General features: G+C 54.2%; 2 protein-coding genes across 8 annotated transcripts; one reads left to right on the plus strand and one right to left on the minus strand.

The window, feature by feature from the left end:
• Positions 1–456: 456 nt before the first annotated feature.
• CCHCR1 (coiled-coil alpha-helical rod protein 1) lies at positions 457–14,119 on the minus strand. Of its 3 annotated transcripts, none has more exons than XM_036248875.1 (18): positions 14,061–14,119; positions 12,924–12,990; positions 12,632–12,845; positions 10,283–10,586; positions 7,186–7,349; positions 6,950–7,085; positions 6,745–6,855; positions 6,399–6,548; positions 5,733–5,843; positions 5,525–5,631; positions 3,325–3,437; positions 3,094–3,139; positions 2,808–2,944; positions 2,486–2,665; positions 2,305–2,406; positions 1,177–1,328; positions 911–1,079; positions 457–718 (listed from the first exon to the last, which is right to left on the minus strand). In XM_036248875.1, the coding sequence occupies exons 2-18, from the start codon at positions 12,937–12,939 to the stop codon at positions 531–533; spliced, it is 2,400 nt and encodes a 799-aa protein (XP_036104768.1). In that variant the 5' UTR covers positions 12,940–12,990; positions 14,061–14,119; the 3' UTR covers positions 457–530. The 3 variants fall into 3 exon arrangements, with proteins under 3 accessions (XP_036104768.1, XP_036104767.1, XP_036104769.1); XM_036248874.1 differs by having other exon boundaries at positions 2,486–2,674; XM_036248876.1 differs by lacking the exon at positions 2,486–2,665.
• A 370-nt stretch (positions 14,120–14,489) lies between these two features.
• Positions 14,490–17,940, plus strand: TCF19 (transcription factor 19). Of its 5 annotated transcripts, none has more exons than XM_036249189.1 (4): positions 14,490–14,601; positions 14,993–15,556; positions 16,445–17,000; positions 17,243–17,940. In XM_036249189.1, exons 2-4 carry the CDS (start codon positions 15,319–15,321, stop codon positions 17,559–17,561), a joined length of 1,113 nt encoding a protein of 370 aa, XP_036105082.1. In that variant the 5' UTR covers positions 14,490–14,601; positions 14,993–15,318; the 3' UTR covers positions 17,562–17,940. The 5 variants fall into 5 exon arrangements, with proteins under 5 accessions (XP_036105082.1, XP_036105085.1, XP_036105084.1 ...); XM_036249192.1 differs by having other exon boundaries at positions 17,592–17,940; XM_036249191.1 differs by having other exon boundaries at positions 16,445–16,996; positions 17,243–17,372.
• Positions 17,941–18,833: the final 893 nt, after the last annotated feature.

Here is an 18,833-nt window from a genome sequence, read left to right on the forward strand (position 1 = left end):
TTCCTCACCCTGGTGCTGATCATCTTCCAGAGGTAAAGACTTTTCAAACTAGAGAATAAAGAAAACCTGAAGCACCCTGGCCAGTTTGGCTCAGCGGTTAGAGCGTCAGCCCGTGGACCAGAGTCCCGGGTTCAGTTCTCGCTAAGGGCACGTACCTCAGTTGCAGTTTGTCCCTGGCCCGGTGTGTCTTTCTCACATCAATGTTTCTCTCTCTCTCTTCCTCCCTCTCTCCCTCCCACTCTATCTGAAGATAAATGCAAAAATGTCCTCGAGTGAGGACAAAAAAAAAAGAAAATGTGGAGCTTCTCAAAAAACTTCCCAGCAACCTAGGAAAGGGGTTTTGAAAAGAAACCTACTGGAGAAAGCTGTGTGGACACCGCTCACGTTTCCTGGAGCGGCAGCTGCGCAGGAAGCCCCTCAGACTCGCAGAGACAACGTGAACACAGTGGCTCCGACTGCAGTCAGCTTTATTGAGGCACAGAATCCAGACACCTTGGTGGCTGGTATCCCCAAGGGCAGGCCCCCAAACCTCACCCCACTTCCCCATGATCCTTCTGGGCCCCCAGGGCCCTCCCGAGCTCCCAGGTGCTCCGAGCCCCTGGCTGCTCAATGGCAGTCGGAGCAGGAGAGCTCTGGTCGTCTCCTTGAGAAGCTGCTTCCTCTCTGGAGATGGCCTCACTCAGTCCCTGCAGGTCCTCCAGCAGGACAGAGAGGGATCCTGGAAAGAGACCCCAGGGGACAGGGCCAGAGGGTAGAAGGGTAATGAGGGAGGAGGCTCTCTGGTCCAAGGCGGACGTGGATCAAGGAGGCTGAGGGCCTTCAAGGCTCACAGAGAACAAGGTTCATGCACTCAAGTGTCTGGGGTAGAGGTTCCAGAAATGCCCCTATCTGTCCCTACTTAGACCATTACCGTGTATGGTCTTCCCGGGAGAGAGTGCTGCTGCTGGGGGTCCAGATGCTGAAGACCCTGCCGGCCTGGGACTGGACTGCACGGACTTCCCCTTACTCAGGGAAGGAAGAACTGCCAAGAGTCGCTGCTGCTTGTAACGGGAGAGGAGACCCTCCTGCTGCAAGGTGGCCTGGGAAGGAGAGGATTAAACGCCACCTAGCCAGGCAGAGCCTCCCCTCCTCTTCCTACACCCCACTCCCCAACCAGCCCCGGCCCTGCCTCCCTACCAGCATGAGGTTCTTGTCCCTCTCCAGCTCCTGCAGGCGCTGGGTCAGCCGCAGCCCCTCCTCCTTCCGGGCCTCTTCCTGCAGGCGCCTGAGCTCCTGGTTCCGCTCCTTTTCCCGGGTGGCCTTGCGCTGGATCTGGCGCAGGGAGACCACTGTGGGGACAGGGCACTGAGCGGGGCAGGTGTGAGGGAGCCCAGAGGTAGCGAGGGACGGAGGCACCGTGAAAACAAGGCTGGACCGCTGGGCAGGAGCGCCGGCCCCAGCGCTGTGCGCGCCCCTTCCCCCGAGTGGGAGAGGTGGCTGCGCTCCAGGGCCTGCGAACCACAGCGCCTCTCACCCGAGCCTTCCCAGAGCCCCTGGGGGATCTGCGTGTGGACTGGACGTTAGGTTGTGTGTGACACCTATTCTCTTTCTTTTTCCTCACCTGAGGATATTTTTCTATTTATCTTTAGGTACAGTGTGAGGGAGAGAGAGAAACATTGACATTAGAGAGACACATGGACTGGCTGCCTCCCGCAGGACCCCAACCGGGGCCGAGGACAAACTGCGACCGAGGTACGTGCCCTTGACTGGAATCAAACCCACGACTCATTGGTCCACGGGCGGAGGCTCTACCGCTGAGCCACACCGGCCAGGGCTCGCACGCGGTTTCTCAGTGTGGCAGTGGTGCTGAGGCGGTCACAGCTCCCTCGCGCAGGAGGGGCGGGCAGCAGCCGTTCGCTGCAAGCAGCTCCCCCAGCGATGTGATGTGCGCATGGCGCGGTGCCGCGTCCAGTCAGTCAGGAGGCAGAGCACAGGAGGCACAGCACGGGTGCAGCGTCCCGTCAGGAGGCACAGCTTGTTCTCAGCATACCCCTCTTTTCATTTGCAAGGGGTTTGAAAACTTTCCTAATGGAGAGGTGGGGGTACTCATTGCTGGGAGACCTCAGCTGGCTGTCGCCTTGTGGAAGGGAAGCAGTGGGAGGCACTCTGTGGCCACTCACTTGGTCTGGGGACTGGCTGGATGTTCGCCAGCTGAGAACTCAGTGGTCCCTGAAAACGGCCTTACCTGCACACTTCAGAGAAAGCTTTACAGAAAGTTTCTAAATAACCTATTTCTGGAAGCCCACGTGCACCCACAAACCTCACCGGCCTTGGCATGCTCCCTCCGAGCCTCGTTCAGTCTCCTCTCTGTTTCCGAAAGCTGTTCTCGCAGCCGGGATTCCACTTCAGCCACCTTCTCTTGCAGAGCTGGGGTGAAGGTGCAGATGTGCTGGGGAGCCGTGGCTCGTGGTCCTCGGCCCTCCACACCCATCCCCCCTCTGCACACCTTGCCCATAGCTCTCCTGCTGCTGGGTTAGCTCCTGCCGAAGACTGGCAGCCTCTGCTGTGCTCTCCTGCTGGCCCTGGCGCGCCGCCTCCAGCTGCAGCCCCACACTAGCCAAGGACTCCTGGGTCCGCCGCAGCTCCTGCTCCAGCTGCTGGGCCACCTCACTCAGTTGCTGCCGCTCTGCCTCCCCTGGGAAGGGGTGGGGCTCAGGCTCCCTTGAGCCTCTCCATGCGTTCAACCCAGCTTTTCCCTCCTCTCCATCCCCAGTGCCCAACTCTGCTCTGCCCCAGCTGGAAGGCAGGGGCCCCAGGACCAGGCGCACCTTGCTCCCGGGCACGGCCCACCTCCTGCTGGATGATGCGGGCACTCAGCTGTACTTCTGCATCCAGGCGATTCCGCTCTTCCCGTAGCTGCTCCAACTCAAGGCTCACATCCTCGGTGGGTGGGGCTGGGGGGTGGCTGAGACGGAGGGAGGGGCACTCAGCGGTTTGATCTCTGGGCCCCATCCCGCCTCAGCCCGCCTCAGCCTATTGTTTTGGGTCCCAGAACCAACACCTGAAAGCCCCCCCACCATTCCCCGATCCACCTCCCAGTGCCCCGGACTTCACCTCTCCTGGTGCAGCTGAGCAAGGGCCAGTTTCCGAGCCATCAGGCCTGGGGGGGAAAGGCAGACAGCAACAGCCCAGTGTGCAGAGGGAAGAGGAGATGAGGAGTCGGGGAAAAGAGGCACAGACTAAGGAGAAGGCAGGAGGATGGACAGGGGCGTCAGAGAACTGGTGGGGCATGGCGGGCAGGGCAGGCAGGGCAGGGCAGATCTGGTCTGGCAGTTGCCTACCCACCCCGGATGGTGTGTGCCTTGCGGACAGCATAGCTGACTCGGCTGCTGAGGCTGGGCAGCCGGGCTGCGGCCCGCTCCACCTCGGCCACGGTGCTCTGGAGCCAGGTCTGAAAGCTAGAGAAGGTACAAGGCCACTGACCCTTCAACCCCACCTGATTCCCAAAAGGACAACTCCCTCTGCCCTATCCTGCAATGGACCTGGGGGCAACAGGGGAGGGAAACTGGAGCAGGGAAAAGAAAAGCTAAAGCCAAGCCGTGTCCAGGCTCCTCAGCCAATAAAACAGGACAATCTGAGGACCTGAGCCCTCGAGTGACTGTCACACAAAAATGACCTGTTTCTCATCACAGAAGCACAGCCATTCCTGGGACCCAGGCCCACAGTGAGCTTCTCCTCTGGGTCCCCGCAGTAAAGCCATCGTGAGGTTCATGGGGCATACCTTGCCTGCACAGATGCCACCACAGTCAAGGCTGCAGCGAGCACAGTCTGTGTGGCTGACGCGTGCCCACAGGCTGGCTCATCTCTAGCTGATTTTCTTTCCCACCTGCAGGCCCCTGGACGCCTCTGCAGGTCTGCCTGTGCCATGCTCGGGGTGGGGGTGGGGGGTCAGTTATTCCCAATACCAGTGAAGGCCAGGGCATCCCTCTGTCAGCTGGCTGTGGCCCCTATAGGACCAACATGGTTCAAAAGACCCAGAAGTCTAAGCAGGCCTGGGTGGGGGGCATGGCTGGAACTCCCCAGGGCTGTCAAGTCTTTGCCAACACAAATAAACAGACAAGCAGACAACAAAGGCTGAAGGTCGTATCCCAACAGCACAGTAGAGGCCACTTTTATCTGAAAACTGTGGGTGATTTCAACACCTTCTGTGGCTCTGATTTTTGTTGTGGTTTTTTTTTTTTTTTTTTTGATTAATCGGAATATTTTTCCATTGACGTTTAGAGAGTGGAAGGGAAGGAGAGAGAGAGAAACATCAATGTAAGAGACCCATGGATTGGTTGCTTCCCACATGACCCCAACTGGGGTTGGGGATTAAATCTGCACCCCAGGTACATTCCCTTGACCGAGAATCAAACCCGTGACTCTTTGGTCCGTGGGCCGACACTCTAACCACTGAGCCAAATCGGCCAGGGCTGTGGCTCTTATTAAAGCCATTTTCTGATAAGGTCTCTTAGCCACCTAGAGACTATCCAGCAAATCTGACAACAGGCCCAGCTTGGCGTGTTTTACGCCTCATGGACTTTTTGGCAATTAGTCATTAGCAAGACCCATTTCAGTGACGTCCTGGCACCACAGGAGACCCTGTCCAGTGCCTCTCTGCTCCCCTGCAGGCAGGAGCGCGCCTGACGGACTGGACTCGGGTGGTGCTCATCGTAACCAACCTCTAATTCCATGCATGTTTGAAACCTTTCATTGTTTGTTAAAGTTCAGTTAGTCCCAGGGTACAAATCCAACAGAAGGGGATGTTGAGCAAGGCCCGTCCTACATCACAGTTTTGTTATGTGACCCATCAAGAGGCGGGTGGTAGCAGGAAATGTTCACGGAGCACAGGTGACAAGCCAGTGACACGTCAGCACAGTGCTGAGAGCTCCACACCAGGTCCCCGTGCCCAAGGTGAGGAGGGTGCTTCCCAGCACCAAGAAGCTTGTGTTTCTCCTTGGAGGTCCTTCTGAAGGTTATAGAAGGAGTCGGGAAGGAAATGCCGAGGAACTTGGTATGAGAGAGACAGGCTTGAATTAAGAAGGAATCTGTCATACATTTTAGATGGACTGTGTTATGTATAAGCCGATAAAGTATGCAGCTTAAGATAATTTTTCCCCCCAACTAACAGGGCATGCCTGTACAATTTTAAAGGGAAGAAAAAGAACAAGTCCCCACACTCCCAGTCCTTGAACAGCTGAACAGCTGTGAAGGTGGGAGCCTCCCAGTGCTCTATCCAGCTCAAGTTGTCACTGAACCAAATGCAGGGGAAGATGCCCCACCTCCAGCCAAACACACAGTGGCAGTCACAGTGACGCTGGTGTGAACAGGGAGGGGCTGCCCCAGAAAAAACAAACACAGAAACTCTTACAGGGCCAAATACCTCCAGCCCTGCATCTTCCAGTGGCCAGCTTCCCGGCCGCTCCTGTCTGAGACTTTTAAACTCCAAGGTGCCTGAGAGGCTGGGGAAGCAGAAATCCTACCCCACCCACCCCATCTCAGACACCTGCTGACAGCATTGGCCACAAGTTTCAGCTGCTCCTCGGCTGCCACTGTCTGCTGCTGCCCCCGGCGCCAGGCTTCCTGCACACGGCTCAGCTCCATCTGCAGGGACTGTGAAGGAGACGATAAAAGGGTCCCTTCTCCAGGGCCCTGGCCCATGCACCCGGGGCTTCCCAGGCCTCCCTTAGCCGCTGCCTGCCACAGACACTGACCTTGGTGCCCATCCGCTCCACCTCCACCTGGGCAGCTTTGTCTTCCAGGGAACGCTGCAGGATGGCCTGCTCCTGGCTCTGGGCTGTGGCTCTTTCCTGGAGCTCTGCCACCTGAGGGAGAAGAGGAGGCAGGTGGGGCACTGGGAACCAAGGGGCAAGTGCAGAGGTCTGTGAGAGAACACCACACAGGGAGACAAGCTTGGGTTCCTGAGAATGGAGTCTTAGTCCAAGTGTCCCTCCACAGGATGTTCCACGTGCCCACACTTTGAGGACCAGCCACGCTACCTCCACAGAGAGGCCGTTCCTCACCATCCTACCTAAGGCCGCCCTCAGTCTGTCATGTGATGGGTCACCCCTTTCTTCACAGCACAAGGAATTACTTTTTTGTGTGTGCGGTACGTGCCCCTAGCGGGAAACGAACCCAGGACTCTCTGGTTCGCAGGCTGACACTCAACCGCTGAGCCAAACTGGCCAGGGCACAAGGAATTACTTGATGTTACCTATCTGCCTGCCTGTTGTGTCTGCTCCAGGACCTAAGTTCTGTGTTTGTAAAGGGCTGTTCCCAGCATGTGACAGTCACTCAGTAATACTGGTTAGATAAATGCCACCGCTTATGTAAAGAGCAAGCTGGGGAAAAGAACATGGGGAGGAAGAGCGCCAAGCGACCTGTCCCTTCAGCTGCTGCACACGTGCTCCATGCTCCAGCTCCTGGGCCTTTAGCTGCACCATGAGGGCAAACACCTTCTCCCGCCAGCGCTTCAGCAGGGACTGGCCCTTCCTGGGAAACTCCGGCTCCAGAGCATCTGAAGGCTGAACCTGTGGGGTGAAGAATGGGGGCACAGTGTGGGCTCCTGGGGGAGCAGAGGAAGGAGGCTGCATCTTGGTTTTTCTCTGTGCCGCCCGGGCAACAGGAGCCACAGCAACAGGAGGTATATGTGCAGAGAAGGAAGCTCTCAGCAGGGTCACATCCACCCCTCCCACCCACAGGGAGGCCCTGGGGTGGGGGACCTACCTTCCTGGCCAGCTCCTCCTCCTGCATGGACAGGATGTGTGTGAGGCTCTGCACTCGCACCCTCAGCAACTCCGCCGTGGCGTGCAGGCCTTCCCGGTCCTCCTGCAAGTGCTGCCAGCAGGACAGGGCGGAGAGCACCACTGCACCCTGCCCTCCCAGGCCCTGGCACCCCGCCTGCGCAGACGCACCACACCCCCACTCTCACCTGCACAGTCCCTAGAAGCTCCAGTCGCTCTGAATCCCATGTCTGGCTGTGGGCCTCGGGGGGAACTTGTTCCCCTACATATCTCCTTAGGTTCTCAACCAAGGTCACCTGAATCTCCAGGTCTTCTTGGGTCTTGCTAGGATTAGGGTAGGAATAGGGTAGCCATCAGTGGGACACCCTGGAGACCTGCCCCACCCACCACCTGCTGGGCCCTCTTGGGCTACCCACCCACTTACCTCAGCTGCTCCCTCAGCAGCTCGGCCTCCCTCTGGGCCATGGCCAGCTCCTTGGCTTCCCCTGCCCTCCTGGTTTCCAGACTGTTCAGAGACTTCTCCAAGCCCTCAGCTTTGTTGGTCAAGCTGGAAAGAGCCTCCTGGTGAGCCCGAGTCAAGGAGGACAGCTGCAGAGAGAGGGGCTCAGTAGGGGCCAGCTCATCTCCACACTGGGCTTCCAAATCTCCCCCTGCTGACCTTGTCCCCTCCCACTTCCCATGACTTTATTATTTTTTTTAATCCTCACCCAATGACATTTTTTCCATTTTTTGTTCAGATAAGAGTGGGAGGGAGAGAGAGAGAGAGAGAGAGAGGAGAGAGAGAGAAACATCGACGTGAGACACATCGAGTGGCTGCCACCTGTATGACCCAACCAGGGCTGGGGACAAACTGCAACCGAGGTACGCGCCCTTAGTGGGAACCGAACCCAGGTCTCTCTGGTCTGCAGGCCAACACTCTATTTACTGAGCCAAACCAGCCAGGGCACTTCCCATAACTTTAGACAACTCAATATCACCCACTGATACACAGCAAATGGGGCCATCCCTGGAGCCTTACTCCCCCATCGTGCTCCAATTCACCAGCAGTTCCTGTCAGATCTTCCTCCAAATCATATCTTCACTTTTCTCCGCCTGAGGTAGGCCACCTCACCTCTGGCCTGGACAACAGCAACAATCTCCTGATCAGGGCTCAACATGGTGTTCTGAGCAAAACCCAGCTTCTTCCCTCAGCCGTGAAGCCCCCCACCCCATGCCTTGGCCTCTACCAACTTCTCTGAGCCCATCTCCTATGGCTCTCCTCAGACTCCACATGCCACCTCTTCGGGAAGGCCTCCCGAGGCCCTCCAATCCCTACCCACCACTGCTCTGCCTTGCCACCTGTCCCTGGCTCTCCGGCACTTATTGTCACCGGAGATTACCTTGCTGTCTGCCACAGCCATTTGAAAGGAAGCCCTAGGAAGATAGGAAGCTTGCCTTTTCTGGCTGCACCTCAGTGTTGTCAGGGACACTGAGGGAGTCATGGGACAGACAGGGAAGAGGGACGCGGCTGCCCTCATCTCCAATCTGTCCCCTTTCGCCCGATTTCCATGCCAGTCAGAGTGATCTTTTCTTTTTCCCAGATAGAGCGAGAGGGCGAGAGGGAGGAAGAGAGAAAGACATCTATGTGAGACACAAGGTACATGCCCTTAGTGAGAACCGAACCTGGGACTCTCGGGTCTGCGGGCCGATGCTCTAACCGCTGGGCCAAACCGGCCAGGACCAGAGTGATCCTTTTGGACATAAATCACAGATCTGATAATGTCATTTCTATTTTAAACCTTTCACTGGTTGCTTAAGATGTTATTTTAAATGGGCCCAAGGCCTCGCAGTTCACATGACCACCCAGAGCCCCTCAGCTCCTGCACTCAAGCCCTTCTGCCTGCCTCCTGTCCCGCGTGCTGCCCGGTGTCACAGCAGCTCCCACTGCCACCCCACACGCCTCACCATCCATCTTCTTCAGAACAGATGTCATTTCTTATCATTAGACATCTTTTGTGAATCTAAAGACCACTTATTTTTTTCTCTGAACTATCTCTGGCTGGATTGATGTCTACCCTTACCAATTTCTAGGCACCCATTATACAGTAGGGATATAAGCCTCTTCCTGTGATATGAGCTATAAATATTCTTCCTAGTTTATCATCTGTCTTTAGTTTACTTTTATGGTCATGCCTAAGTTTAGTATTATAAAGTCAACGTACCAATCTTTTTTTAATGGCTCTGGATTTTTGTTTGTTAATCCTCACCAAAGGGTATTTTTTCCATTGAAGAAGAGAAAGAAAAATATATGTGAGAGACACATCAATTGATTGCCTCCTGCTCATGCCCCAACCAGGACTGGGGATCAAACCTACAACCCAGGAACGTATGTTTGACCTGGAATCAAACCCGAGACCCTTCGGTGTGAGGGTCAACTCTCTAACCACTGTGCAACACCAGCCAAAATGTGGCTCTGGATTTTGACTCATATGTAAAGATCTTCCCATTCAAGGTTACAAGGAACTCACCCAGGTTTTTTCCAGTATCTTCATGGTTTCTTAACATGTTGATTGATTAGGGTAACCTTCCTAACTCCCCACTAGCTTAAAGCTCCCTCTTCACGTCCTTCTTTACGGCACTTCTTCCAATTGCAGGCAACTACTTAGGATTAAATCAAGTGTTGAATGTGTGCCCCCCATAGGCTGCCACTTGCACCCAGGAGGGCAGGGACTCATGATGTGCTCACCAGAGGCCTAGCTCCTGTCTCAGGGATGAAAGAATAAGCACTGATAGATGCTCACCAACCAACCAGGTCCCCTTCCTAGTCCACCATAAGTCACCCCTCCTTCCCCAGTGCTGCCAGGTGAATTGGGTAACCAGAGTGAAGCAAGAAGACAAACTACTTTCTACTGGAATGGGAAAGAGGGCTTCAGGTGGTGGGCGGTCATCTGAGTCCTGGGAACAAGAGCAATCTGAGCCCTGGCCGGTTTGGCTCAGTGGTTAGGGCATCGTCCTGCGGTCCAGAGAGACCCAGGTTTGGTTTCTGCTAAGGGCATGTACCTCGGTTGCAGTTTGTTCCCAGCCCTGGTTGGGTCGTGCGGGTGGCAACCATTCAATGTGTTCCTTTCACGTCGATGTCTCTCTTTCTCTCTTTCTCTCTTTCTCTTTCTCTCTCTCTCTCTCTCTCTCTCTCTCTCTCTCTCTCTCTCTCTCTCTCTCTCTCTCTCCCCTCCCACTCTATCTGAACAAAAAATGGGAAAATAGCCAGTTTGGCTCAGCGGCTGAGCGTCGGCCCGCAGACCAGAGAGTCCCAGGTTTGGTTCCCGCTAGGTGAACGTACCACAAAAAAAAAAAAAAAGGGAAAAATGTCCTTAGGTGAGGATAAAAAAAAAAAGAGCTATCTGAATAAGACCAAAACACAAAAGTCTCCCTCTTTCCAGGTCATGCTTTTCATCACCCCACTGCTTATGGGGGCTCTCTGCTGGGAAGCCACAGCCCAGATCCCCACTGTAAAGCTGAGCTCTTCCCACCCCCACATTCACCTGCTCCTGGTGTTGCCTCTGAACCTCCTCCAGCTCCCGCTGGCTCCCCTCTTCCAGGTTCTTCCGGACAACCTCGGCCCCGGCCAAGGCAGCACGCAGGCCCTCAGCCTCAGTTCGGCCGGCCTTCTCTGCCCGTGCCAGAGCTTCCAGCTCCATGGCCTGGGCCTCCAGCCTCATCTTCTGCTGCAGCGAGGTCTCCCGCAGGACTCGGACCTCCTCCTCGAGCCGTCGCAGCTCCTGCAGCTGCCGAGAGATCAGCTCTGCCTGCTGGCTCAAGGCCTGCGACCCCTGCAGCTCCACAGACCTTACAAGACAGGTTAGTACCAGTGAGACCTATCTCAGGGTCTGGGAAGGTGGCCACAGGCATAACAGACACAGAAGACATCCCCCTGCTCCTATGTGGGGAGATGGGGGATGAAGGTGGGCCATAGGGATCTCTGCATTTCCATCACCATTGTCATTCATCAAGGCCCTACTAAGCAGAATAGGTCTAGTGTCTGGGCTCATGGCTCTCTAGAGCAGTGATTTTCAACTGGTATACCTCAATAATATTTTTATGTATATATTTCTATTTTTATTGATTTTAGAGAGAGAGAGAGTGTGAAACATCAATGAGAAAACATTGATTGGCTGCCTCTTGCATGCCCCCCTCTGGGGATCGGGCCCACAACCTGGGCATGTGCCCTGACCAGGAATCGAACCAGTGACCTCTTGGTGCAGGGGTCGATGCTCGACCAGTAAGCCACACTGGCGGGGCCCACAGGACTTTTTAAAACATGTAATACCTGACTGTTTAATCAGGGACACTGACCTCTTTTCCCTTAGATTGCCAAGCAAAAAAATGACAACAGCCAAGCTATCTGGTGTGAATCCTGTCTTGAACCATAAATATATAGGTGATATAATAGAATTGTATCGTATTGGTCACATCTCATAACAATGTTGCATCTAATTGGTTAATTCTTGGTATCAGAAATCCTTATACACAAGTATAGTCACTTGATTTTTTAAAAAGTCACTTTGGAGCAAAAAGTGTAGGTAATTACTATTACTTTTTTTTTGTAAACCAATCAAAATTATACCTTTTTTTTTGCTAGATCGGCAAAAAAATATATTTTAGTAATTAGTTTATGTGTGCCATGAGATGAAAAAGGTTGAAAATCACTCCTCTAGAGAGAGCTATATACAAGCCAATGTCTTAACAGCAACTGTACACATCATCAGGCCATACATTCTGAACTGAAGAGGTTGGAAGTACACACAAGGACTTCTGAATCCTGACTTCAGGGCAAGGAGAAGTTGAGGAGATGTGGAGAAAGCAACCTCATGGCTTCCAGTATCAATATGGAGAGGCCAGGTACTGGCTGAGAGTTTACTCAGTGTAAGGCACCCGGATGAGGGGGCTGAGAGGACAGCACACCAATCAATTACGTAGTCCCCAGTGTTACAAAAAGTTTAGAGCAGCTATAACATGGCTGTTGGCACAGCTCCCTCACTGAGGCCCAGAACCACAGGATATTTTTTTAAAGCAGGGAACTGTAGCCTACAGAAATTAAATGAACAGACACAGGACCCGTAGCTGGCAGTCAAACTAAGAACAGAGTCTCTATCTCTTGACACCTGCTTCCCATTTCATCATCATGCTCCTTCCTTTTCGATGGGGTCCAGGGTAGATCCATCCACAATCCCACTCTAGAGCACAATGGCACACAACATGCCAGTTCACCAGGGAAAAGACACACAGGAAACATCAAGAATAAGCTTTGCCTGGCCGGTGTGGCTCAGTGGGTTGAGTGTCATCTCATGCACTGAGAGGTCACCAGTTCGATTCCCGGTCAGGGCACATGCCTAGGTTGTGGGCCAAATCCCCAGTGGGGGACATGCAGGAGGCGGCCAGTCAATGTTCTCTCCCATCGATGTTTCTCTCTGTCCCTCTCCCTTCCTCTCTCTCTAGAATCAATAAAGAAAAAAATATTTTTAAAAAAAGCAGCAGCAGCTTTACACACAACACATGGACAGATAGCATGGCCAGCTCCAACAACGCAGACTCGTCAGGAGTCCACACTAGCACAGTGCTTTGCCCCAATTTGATTCTTCATCTTGTCTTAGTCAATCTGTCTCTTCCCTTAGGATTTTAAATTCCTTGATATGAGGATTTCTTCTGTTTTTGCTATCATCCCTAGCGTCTAGCATGCTTTTATTATTAGTTATGCATTGTAGGCACCAATAATTGCTATGGAAAAATAAACAAATTATGGAACTAAGGTCTGAAACAGGGTAAGGAATCTATTTCAGTAAAGACGGGTCACTCGGAAGTGCCTGAGAAAGCAGTGACAGTGGACCTCCTACCTGCCTCTCCGTCCTGGCTCCTGCCCATCGCCACAAACATCCCGTTCCCACATGATCACTTGAGGTCTCTGGATGTCTGGCTGCCTCTCTGAGACATTTTGATGGGCCGGGGGTTGGACCAGGGGAATGTCTGACACCCAAGTGGGAGCCATTCTTGGCATGGTTGGAAGGGGCCGAGCTTGGAAGTGGGATGGGGGGATGAGCCCAGTGGAACCTGAGGAATCACAAGGACAAAGATGGTCAGTTTTCCAGGGAGAGACCATCACCAGCCCCCTAACCAGGTCCCACTAACCTGAAGGTTGAAACATCTCCAGATTATTTGAACTCTCTAGATTCTGTGTCCAGCCATCTATGTTCCCCTGGACAATAGGAGAAACAAGGGCACTGCAATTCAATTTTCAGGCCACCTTCCAAATAGAAAGCCCTAACATAACAAAGTCATAATCCTCAAAGAACAGTCAGATCCACCGGACTCTACGTTCCTCTGTTCCCACTTCCCAGAAGAAGTAGGAAATACCCAAGACCACTTGCTCACCCACCTGGTTCCTGACAGAACTCCGGCAATAACCATGAGGGGAAGGGAATTTACGGGACAGGCTGAGAGGGAGCTCTTAGGCTTAACTCAAACTTTCGGGGTCTGGGCAGTGCCTTTACCCTCCTCCTCAAGTGTCTACAGTCTCTGCCATTCCTGGTCGCAGGTGAGAAAGGAGGCACGCAGTGCAGGGGCTGCGAGCGCAGTCTCCAGAGCCCCGTCCAGGGCTCAGCGAGGCCGCGGGGAAGCCCGTCCACACACCCCCAAGCCAGGGCCCCTGGGCCCCTTCCTACTAAAGCGCTGGCCCAAGGCCTGGCCCCAGATGGATGTGGCCGCATGTCGGGCAGGACGGCTCCGCAGGGCCCTGGGAATCCAGGCAGCTTAGGTCGCTGGGCAGAAAAACGGACTCCCGGACATCGCTCCCAAACCCTTCCAGCACGCTCCTCTCAGCGTCTGGCCACGCCCGTCGCCCACCCGCCTCTCTCCAGAGTCCCACAGCACAGAGGCTCTTCAAGGTCTCCCACCCTGCCACCCAGATGCACCTATTTCCTCCCCCACCTTGGGATTCCTGCCGCCCTCCCTCCCGGCACCCTAACCTGCCTCTTCCCTGAAGGCATCGCCCTGCTCCCTCACTCTCACCCTCATCTCTCAACAGCCTGCTCTCGCCTCCCCGCGCTCCGCGGCTCAGTCCCTCCACTCCCCGGCCACCCGGTCTTCGCCCTCCCAGACCCTGAGCTCTAGGGCTGTTCTGACCACCTCGCTGTTCCTTCACCTTGCCCCAGTCCCCCTCTTCCCCGACGGGCCCCGAAACCCGGGCCCGGAACCCACCCCCGGGCCCCCGCTCAGCCCCTTCCGCCCCTTCCGCCCCCAACCGACGCTTCGCGAACGCATCCTCACCTAGCGCGAGAGCCCACCTGGCCCTTTGGCCACACCCCCTGCACCGCGCTGCGAGCCGGCCTCCGCCCCTGATCGCGCCTGCGCAGAGCGCGCCCGGTGGCGGGAAGCTCAAAAGCCCGTTTTTACCCCGGAAAAGGGAGGAAAAGAGGTGCACGCAGGCGCAATAGTGTCTAAAACCAAGCCAATTATGGCGTTGGGTATCTCCGCGCCCTGGCGGCTCCTCCCAACTCAGGGAACCCGGGAAAACTTGTGAACTAATCGGAAAAGGCCAAGGGCGGAACATGAAGGACCCCGACCAATGGGACGGAGGAGGATATAGAAGCTGACCAATCAGAAACTGCACGGGGGCGGGCTCGCTGGCGCGAAGTTCGGATCCGGGAATTCCGAAGGCGGGGTCGGCGCTGCCCGCGCGCGGTGGCCGCGCCCCTCCTCGCCCGGCTTTCTCGCTGTCAAACAGCTGCGGAGGGACGGCCAGGGCCGGAGCCCGAGGGTGCCGGACACCGCGCTGCCTGGAGAGACCATTCTGACAGTGCACCGTGCGGTAGATCCGACGCTGGGCTGGGGCGGGCGGGGAGGAGGCCGGTTTTGCTTTGCATGGTCTCGGGAAGCTGTTTCTGTCCCAACTGGGGAAGCCGGGCAGCTGGGGATTAGATCGTTTTTTGTAGAATGTAGAGTCGTTTGCCTTTTTGGAGGTGACAGTGCAGTCACTTCCCACTGGAATTCAAGCTAACTAGTTGTGAGGGGTTGGCCAGAAGAGTGAGGCGCGGGGCGAGCAGGAGGGCTGGCTACTCTATTTGGATAAACATAGGACAGGAGAAAGCTTATTTTCTCCCAGTGTTATTGAGGTGACAAGTTAGGAGCCCTCCACCCTACACACTACTACTAGTTTGCAGTTTCTCAAAAGCTGCCTAATGGTATGTTGCCTCGCACAGATTGAAGGCTCCCGGAATATTTTGCGGCCTGAGGACCCAATTCACCCAAGGTGCCACAGGACGTATTCGTTTCTGCACAGCCCTGGGACCTTCCCGAATTTTTCAGCTTTGAAGCTACTTGACATCAAGCCAGTTTTGCATCGCTTGCCTAGGACCCTTGAACTCTGGATTTGCACTGCTGAGGGACTGCCCAGTTGAAATTGCACAAAGCATAGCTCAAGCTTGCACCGGAAGGAAAGTGAACCTAGGCCACCGTGCGTGGCTCAGGAGTGGGAGAAATGATGGATTCCTGAAGTAGAAGAGGTGGTGTGGAGCGGGCATTGCCCATGCTGCCCTGCTTCCAACTGCTGCGCATAGGGGGCGGCAGGGGCGGTGACCTCTACACTTTCCACCCCCCAAGCGGGACAGGCTGCACTTATCGTTTGGGCTGCAGGGCTGACCTGTGTGATGTGGCCCTGCGGCCCCAACAGGAGCCTGGCCTCATCTCTGGAGTCCATGCGGAACTGCACGCTGAACGCCAGGGTGATGACTGGAGGGTCAGCCTGGAGGACCACAGCAGCCAAGGTGAGCAGTGAGCAGTTTGGGGCTAGAACAAGGGACTCCACGGGAACCCTCCCTATCAGGTTGGCTGGACAGGGACGTCTGGACCTGTCCTTCCACCAGAAGCATGCAGGGGCTGGGAGGTGGTGCCAGAGCCTAGGGCAGCATCAGAGAAATATCAATGTTCTGTGGCCATTGGGGGTGCCCCAAGTTCAAACTTGACTGTTTCCAGACTTTGCTGAGGTACCTTGTTCCTGTCTTGGGGCAGTTAGGATATGAATTGTTTTAATGATATGAGCATGTGTCTTACTCCCTGATGTGGAATTGGTCACAGCCAGCCTCAGGCCTGTCACTTCACTTCTCTGGCTCTTAAGTTTCCTCTTAGGTAAAATGGAAGACTTTGTAAGGTCTGTTTGGGGAGTGTATGGGATTAATAGCCAGTATTCATTTAGTGTTTCCTGTTGAGCCAGGCACTGTTTTAAATGCATTGAATGTAGGTGAGCATTAACATCCCCACTTTACAGACAAGAAAAGTGAGGCACAAAGAGGTTAACTTGTCCAGAGTCAGAGCTGGTAAGTGGAGTCAGGATCGGAACCGAGTCTGAGCTATGCTGAGTTGAAGCTGAATAAAGTTGAGCATGTCTGAGAACTGGACCTCAGTCCAGTGAGGAAGGGGTCTGTTCCCTCCGTATGTTCTGTGAGAGGGCATAAGAAATAAACTTGTTCCCAGCTCAGAAAGAGCTTAGTATCTGATATCACCTGCTGAGGGACTCAGAATAAGAGAATTTGGTGACAAGTGTCATGTTCTTTCTCATATTCCCCAGAAAATCAGGTAGGGCCAGATTGTTCCACTACTAACTGGTCATTGCTTTTGTCATTCCCTGTGTCTGTCTGGTGCCCCACCATCAACAGGGACTTTGGTCAACAATGTCCGACTCCCAAGGGGTCACAGGCTGGAGTTGAGCGATGGTGACCTTCTGACCTTTGGCCCTGAAGGGCCCCCAGGAACCAGTCCCTCGGAGTTCTACTTCATGTTTCAGCAAGTCCGAGTCAAACCTCAAGATTTTGCTGCCATTACCATCCCAAGATCTAGGGTAGAAGAGGGAACTGGGACTGGTTTCCGGCCCATGCTGCCTCCCCAGGGGGCTCCACAGCGTCCCCTCAGCAACCTGTCCCCTGCACCAAAAGCCACACTGATCCTCAATTCCATTGGCAGCCTCAGCAAGCTCCAGTCCCAGCCCCTCACCTTCTCCAGGAGTGGGGGTAGGCCACAGAGCCTGCCTCCTCATACTCACCATGGGGAAAGGGGGACCACCCCTTCTGCCCCAACCCCAAGAAATCGGAGGAAATCAGCTCACCGAGTGTTGGCAGAATTAGATGACGAAAGAGAGGCTCCTGAGAGCCCCCCAGTCCTTAGAGAGTCCAGGAAGAAACTCTGTGTAGAGAAGACCCCACTGACACCCGGTGGGTAAGTGGAGAGATCACTGTCTCAGTATTTCACTGCCTTTTGATTCCTTTTTAGAGCCTCCGGTTGGGAGGTGGCCCCTGCTGGGGCTGGGGCTGGGGCTGGGCAGTGGACAGTTCAGTTCTACTAATCAGGTTCACCTTTAGTCTAGTGAGTCTAATTGGGTTCACTATTATCCTCCAGGGGAAAGGTCTAAGCTTCTCCTACAGGTTTTCAGTGACCCTGGTTTTTGTCACTTTCTTCAGAAATCTACTTGAGCACCCTCCGAAGCACCCAGTGAGCACCCATGTGACTCCCCATGTGGTTGGGGGCAGGGAGCCCTGTGCAGCCCCTTGTTGCTGCCTACCCCAAGAAGAGACAGTGGCTTGGGTTCAATGTGATGGATGTGACCTCTGGTTCCATGTGGCCTGTGTTGGCTGCAGCATCCAGGCTGCCAGGGAGGCTGACTTCCGGTGCCCAGGGTGTCGTGGGCGTCCAGACCGAAGGCCACCACCGAGGGGCCAGAGGATAGAGCTGGCTCCTGTTGGCCACAGGTGGACACCGTGGAACACTAGTGGATCCTAAGAAATGCCTCTTCTTCCCTTGCCTCCTCAGGAGGGAATGACTACAGGGCAGGGTCCACTGCTATGAATTCAAGGTCTGAAACAGGCCCTCATGGCCAAGGTGACAGAAGAGATGGTTTCCTGCCATGGATAATACTGCCTTCAGGAAGTTGCTAGTGAGCTGGAAATTCCCTGTTACAAGTCATAGATCCTACTGTCATGGACACTAGAATGTCTGATCAGAGTGCTTATCAACTGCAGAGACCATCCATGACTGGAAGATGTGAGACCCAGACCCAAACGAGCCAAGTTCTCAACTTGGATGGCACCATGTAAGACATCTGGGAAAACCTAGGACACAGCTCCCAAACTCTAATCCTACCACTGACCATTATTGTGGCCTGGCTTTTCAGAGATTTGTTTCCATTTTCAAATAAAGAATGAGAATATTCATGTACTGCTAGGTAGTTCTTTCTTTGTGGGCCTGATACTCCTTGCTTTCCAATTCTTAGGAGAATGGACTTGGAAAGGTTCGGAAAATGTGAATTCTTAGGGGAGGGGAGATGAGCAGAAAAGAAGCCCAGGTAATGAAGGGTTCTAGTTTAAAAGGAAACATCCACTGCCCTTAGAATTAGGTAGCTGGGGTTTGGTCAGTTCCATGTAGATGGTAGAACTTTTACAAGTTTCCCCAGCACAGGCCTACCTCAGAGATATTGTGGGTTCTGTTCCAGACCACCACAATCAAGTGAGCCAAAATCATTTTACTGGTGGAGGGTCTTGCCTTGACTTGAAAAAATACATCTGTGAGGTGCGATAAAAGAAGGTGTGCCTGTGCTCTCAGGGAAGAGAAAACCCGGTGAACCAGCGAGACCAGGTGCTGGCCTGGTCCTGTGTCAGCCCAGCTCACCTGTGGTATATTGATTTTCTGCTCTGAGCCTCACACCAGGCCAATACCCTGTCAAAGCAGTGTTTCCAGGAAAACCTTATCTTGATACCTATGTCCATCCCCTTTTTCTACTGCTATCTTGGCTTACCAACCCGGTTTATCCACAGGGGAAAGAGTTCCAGAGCAAGGACCCCGGTGGGGCAGCAGTAGAGCCAGGACTAAAGCGTGAGAGGTCTGCTGAGTCACTCATGGACAGGGCAGGTAAAAACCTTAAAGGGAAACCAAACAGACCCTGGCGTCAAGAAAGCACAAGCTGCGGGTCTATGCAGAAGAAATAAGTTCTCTAAAGACTTGATTTCATAGTATAACATCACTGAAAACTTCCAAAGTAGAATGGGGAAAGCAAAA

This window comes from Molossus molossus, unplaced genomic scaffold (genome assembly GCF_014108415.1).
Source record: "Molossus molossus isolate mMolMol1 unplaced genomic scaffold, mMolMol1.p scaffold_m16_p_8, whole genome shotgun sequence".
Classification (NCBI taxonomy): Eukaryota; Metazoa; Chordata; class Mammalia; order Chiroptera; family Molossidae; genus Molossus; species Molossus molossus.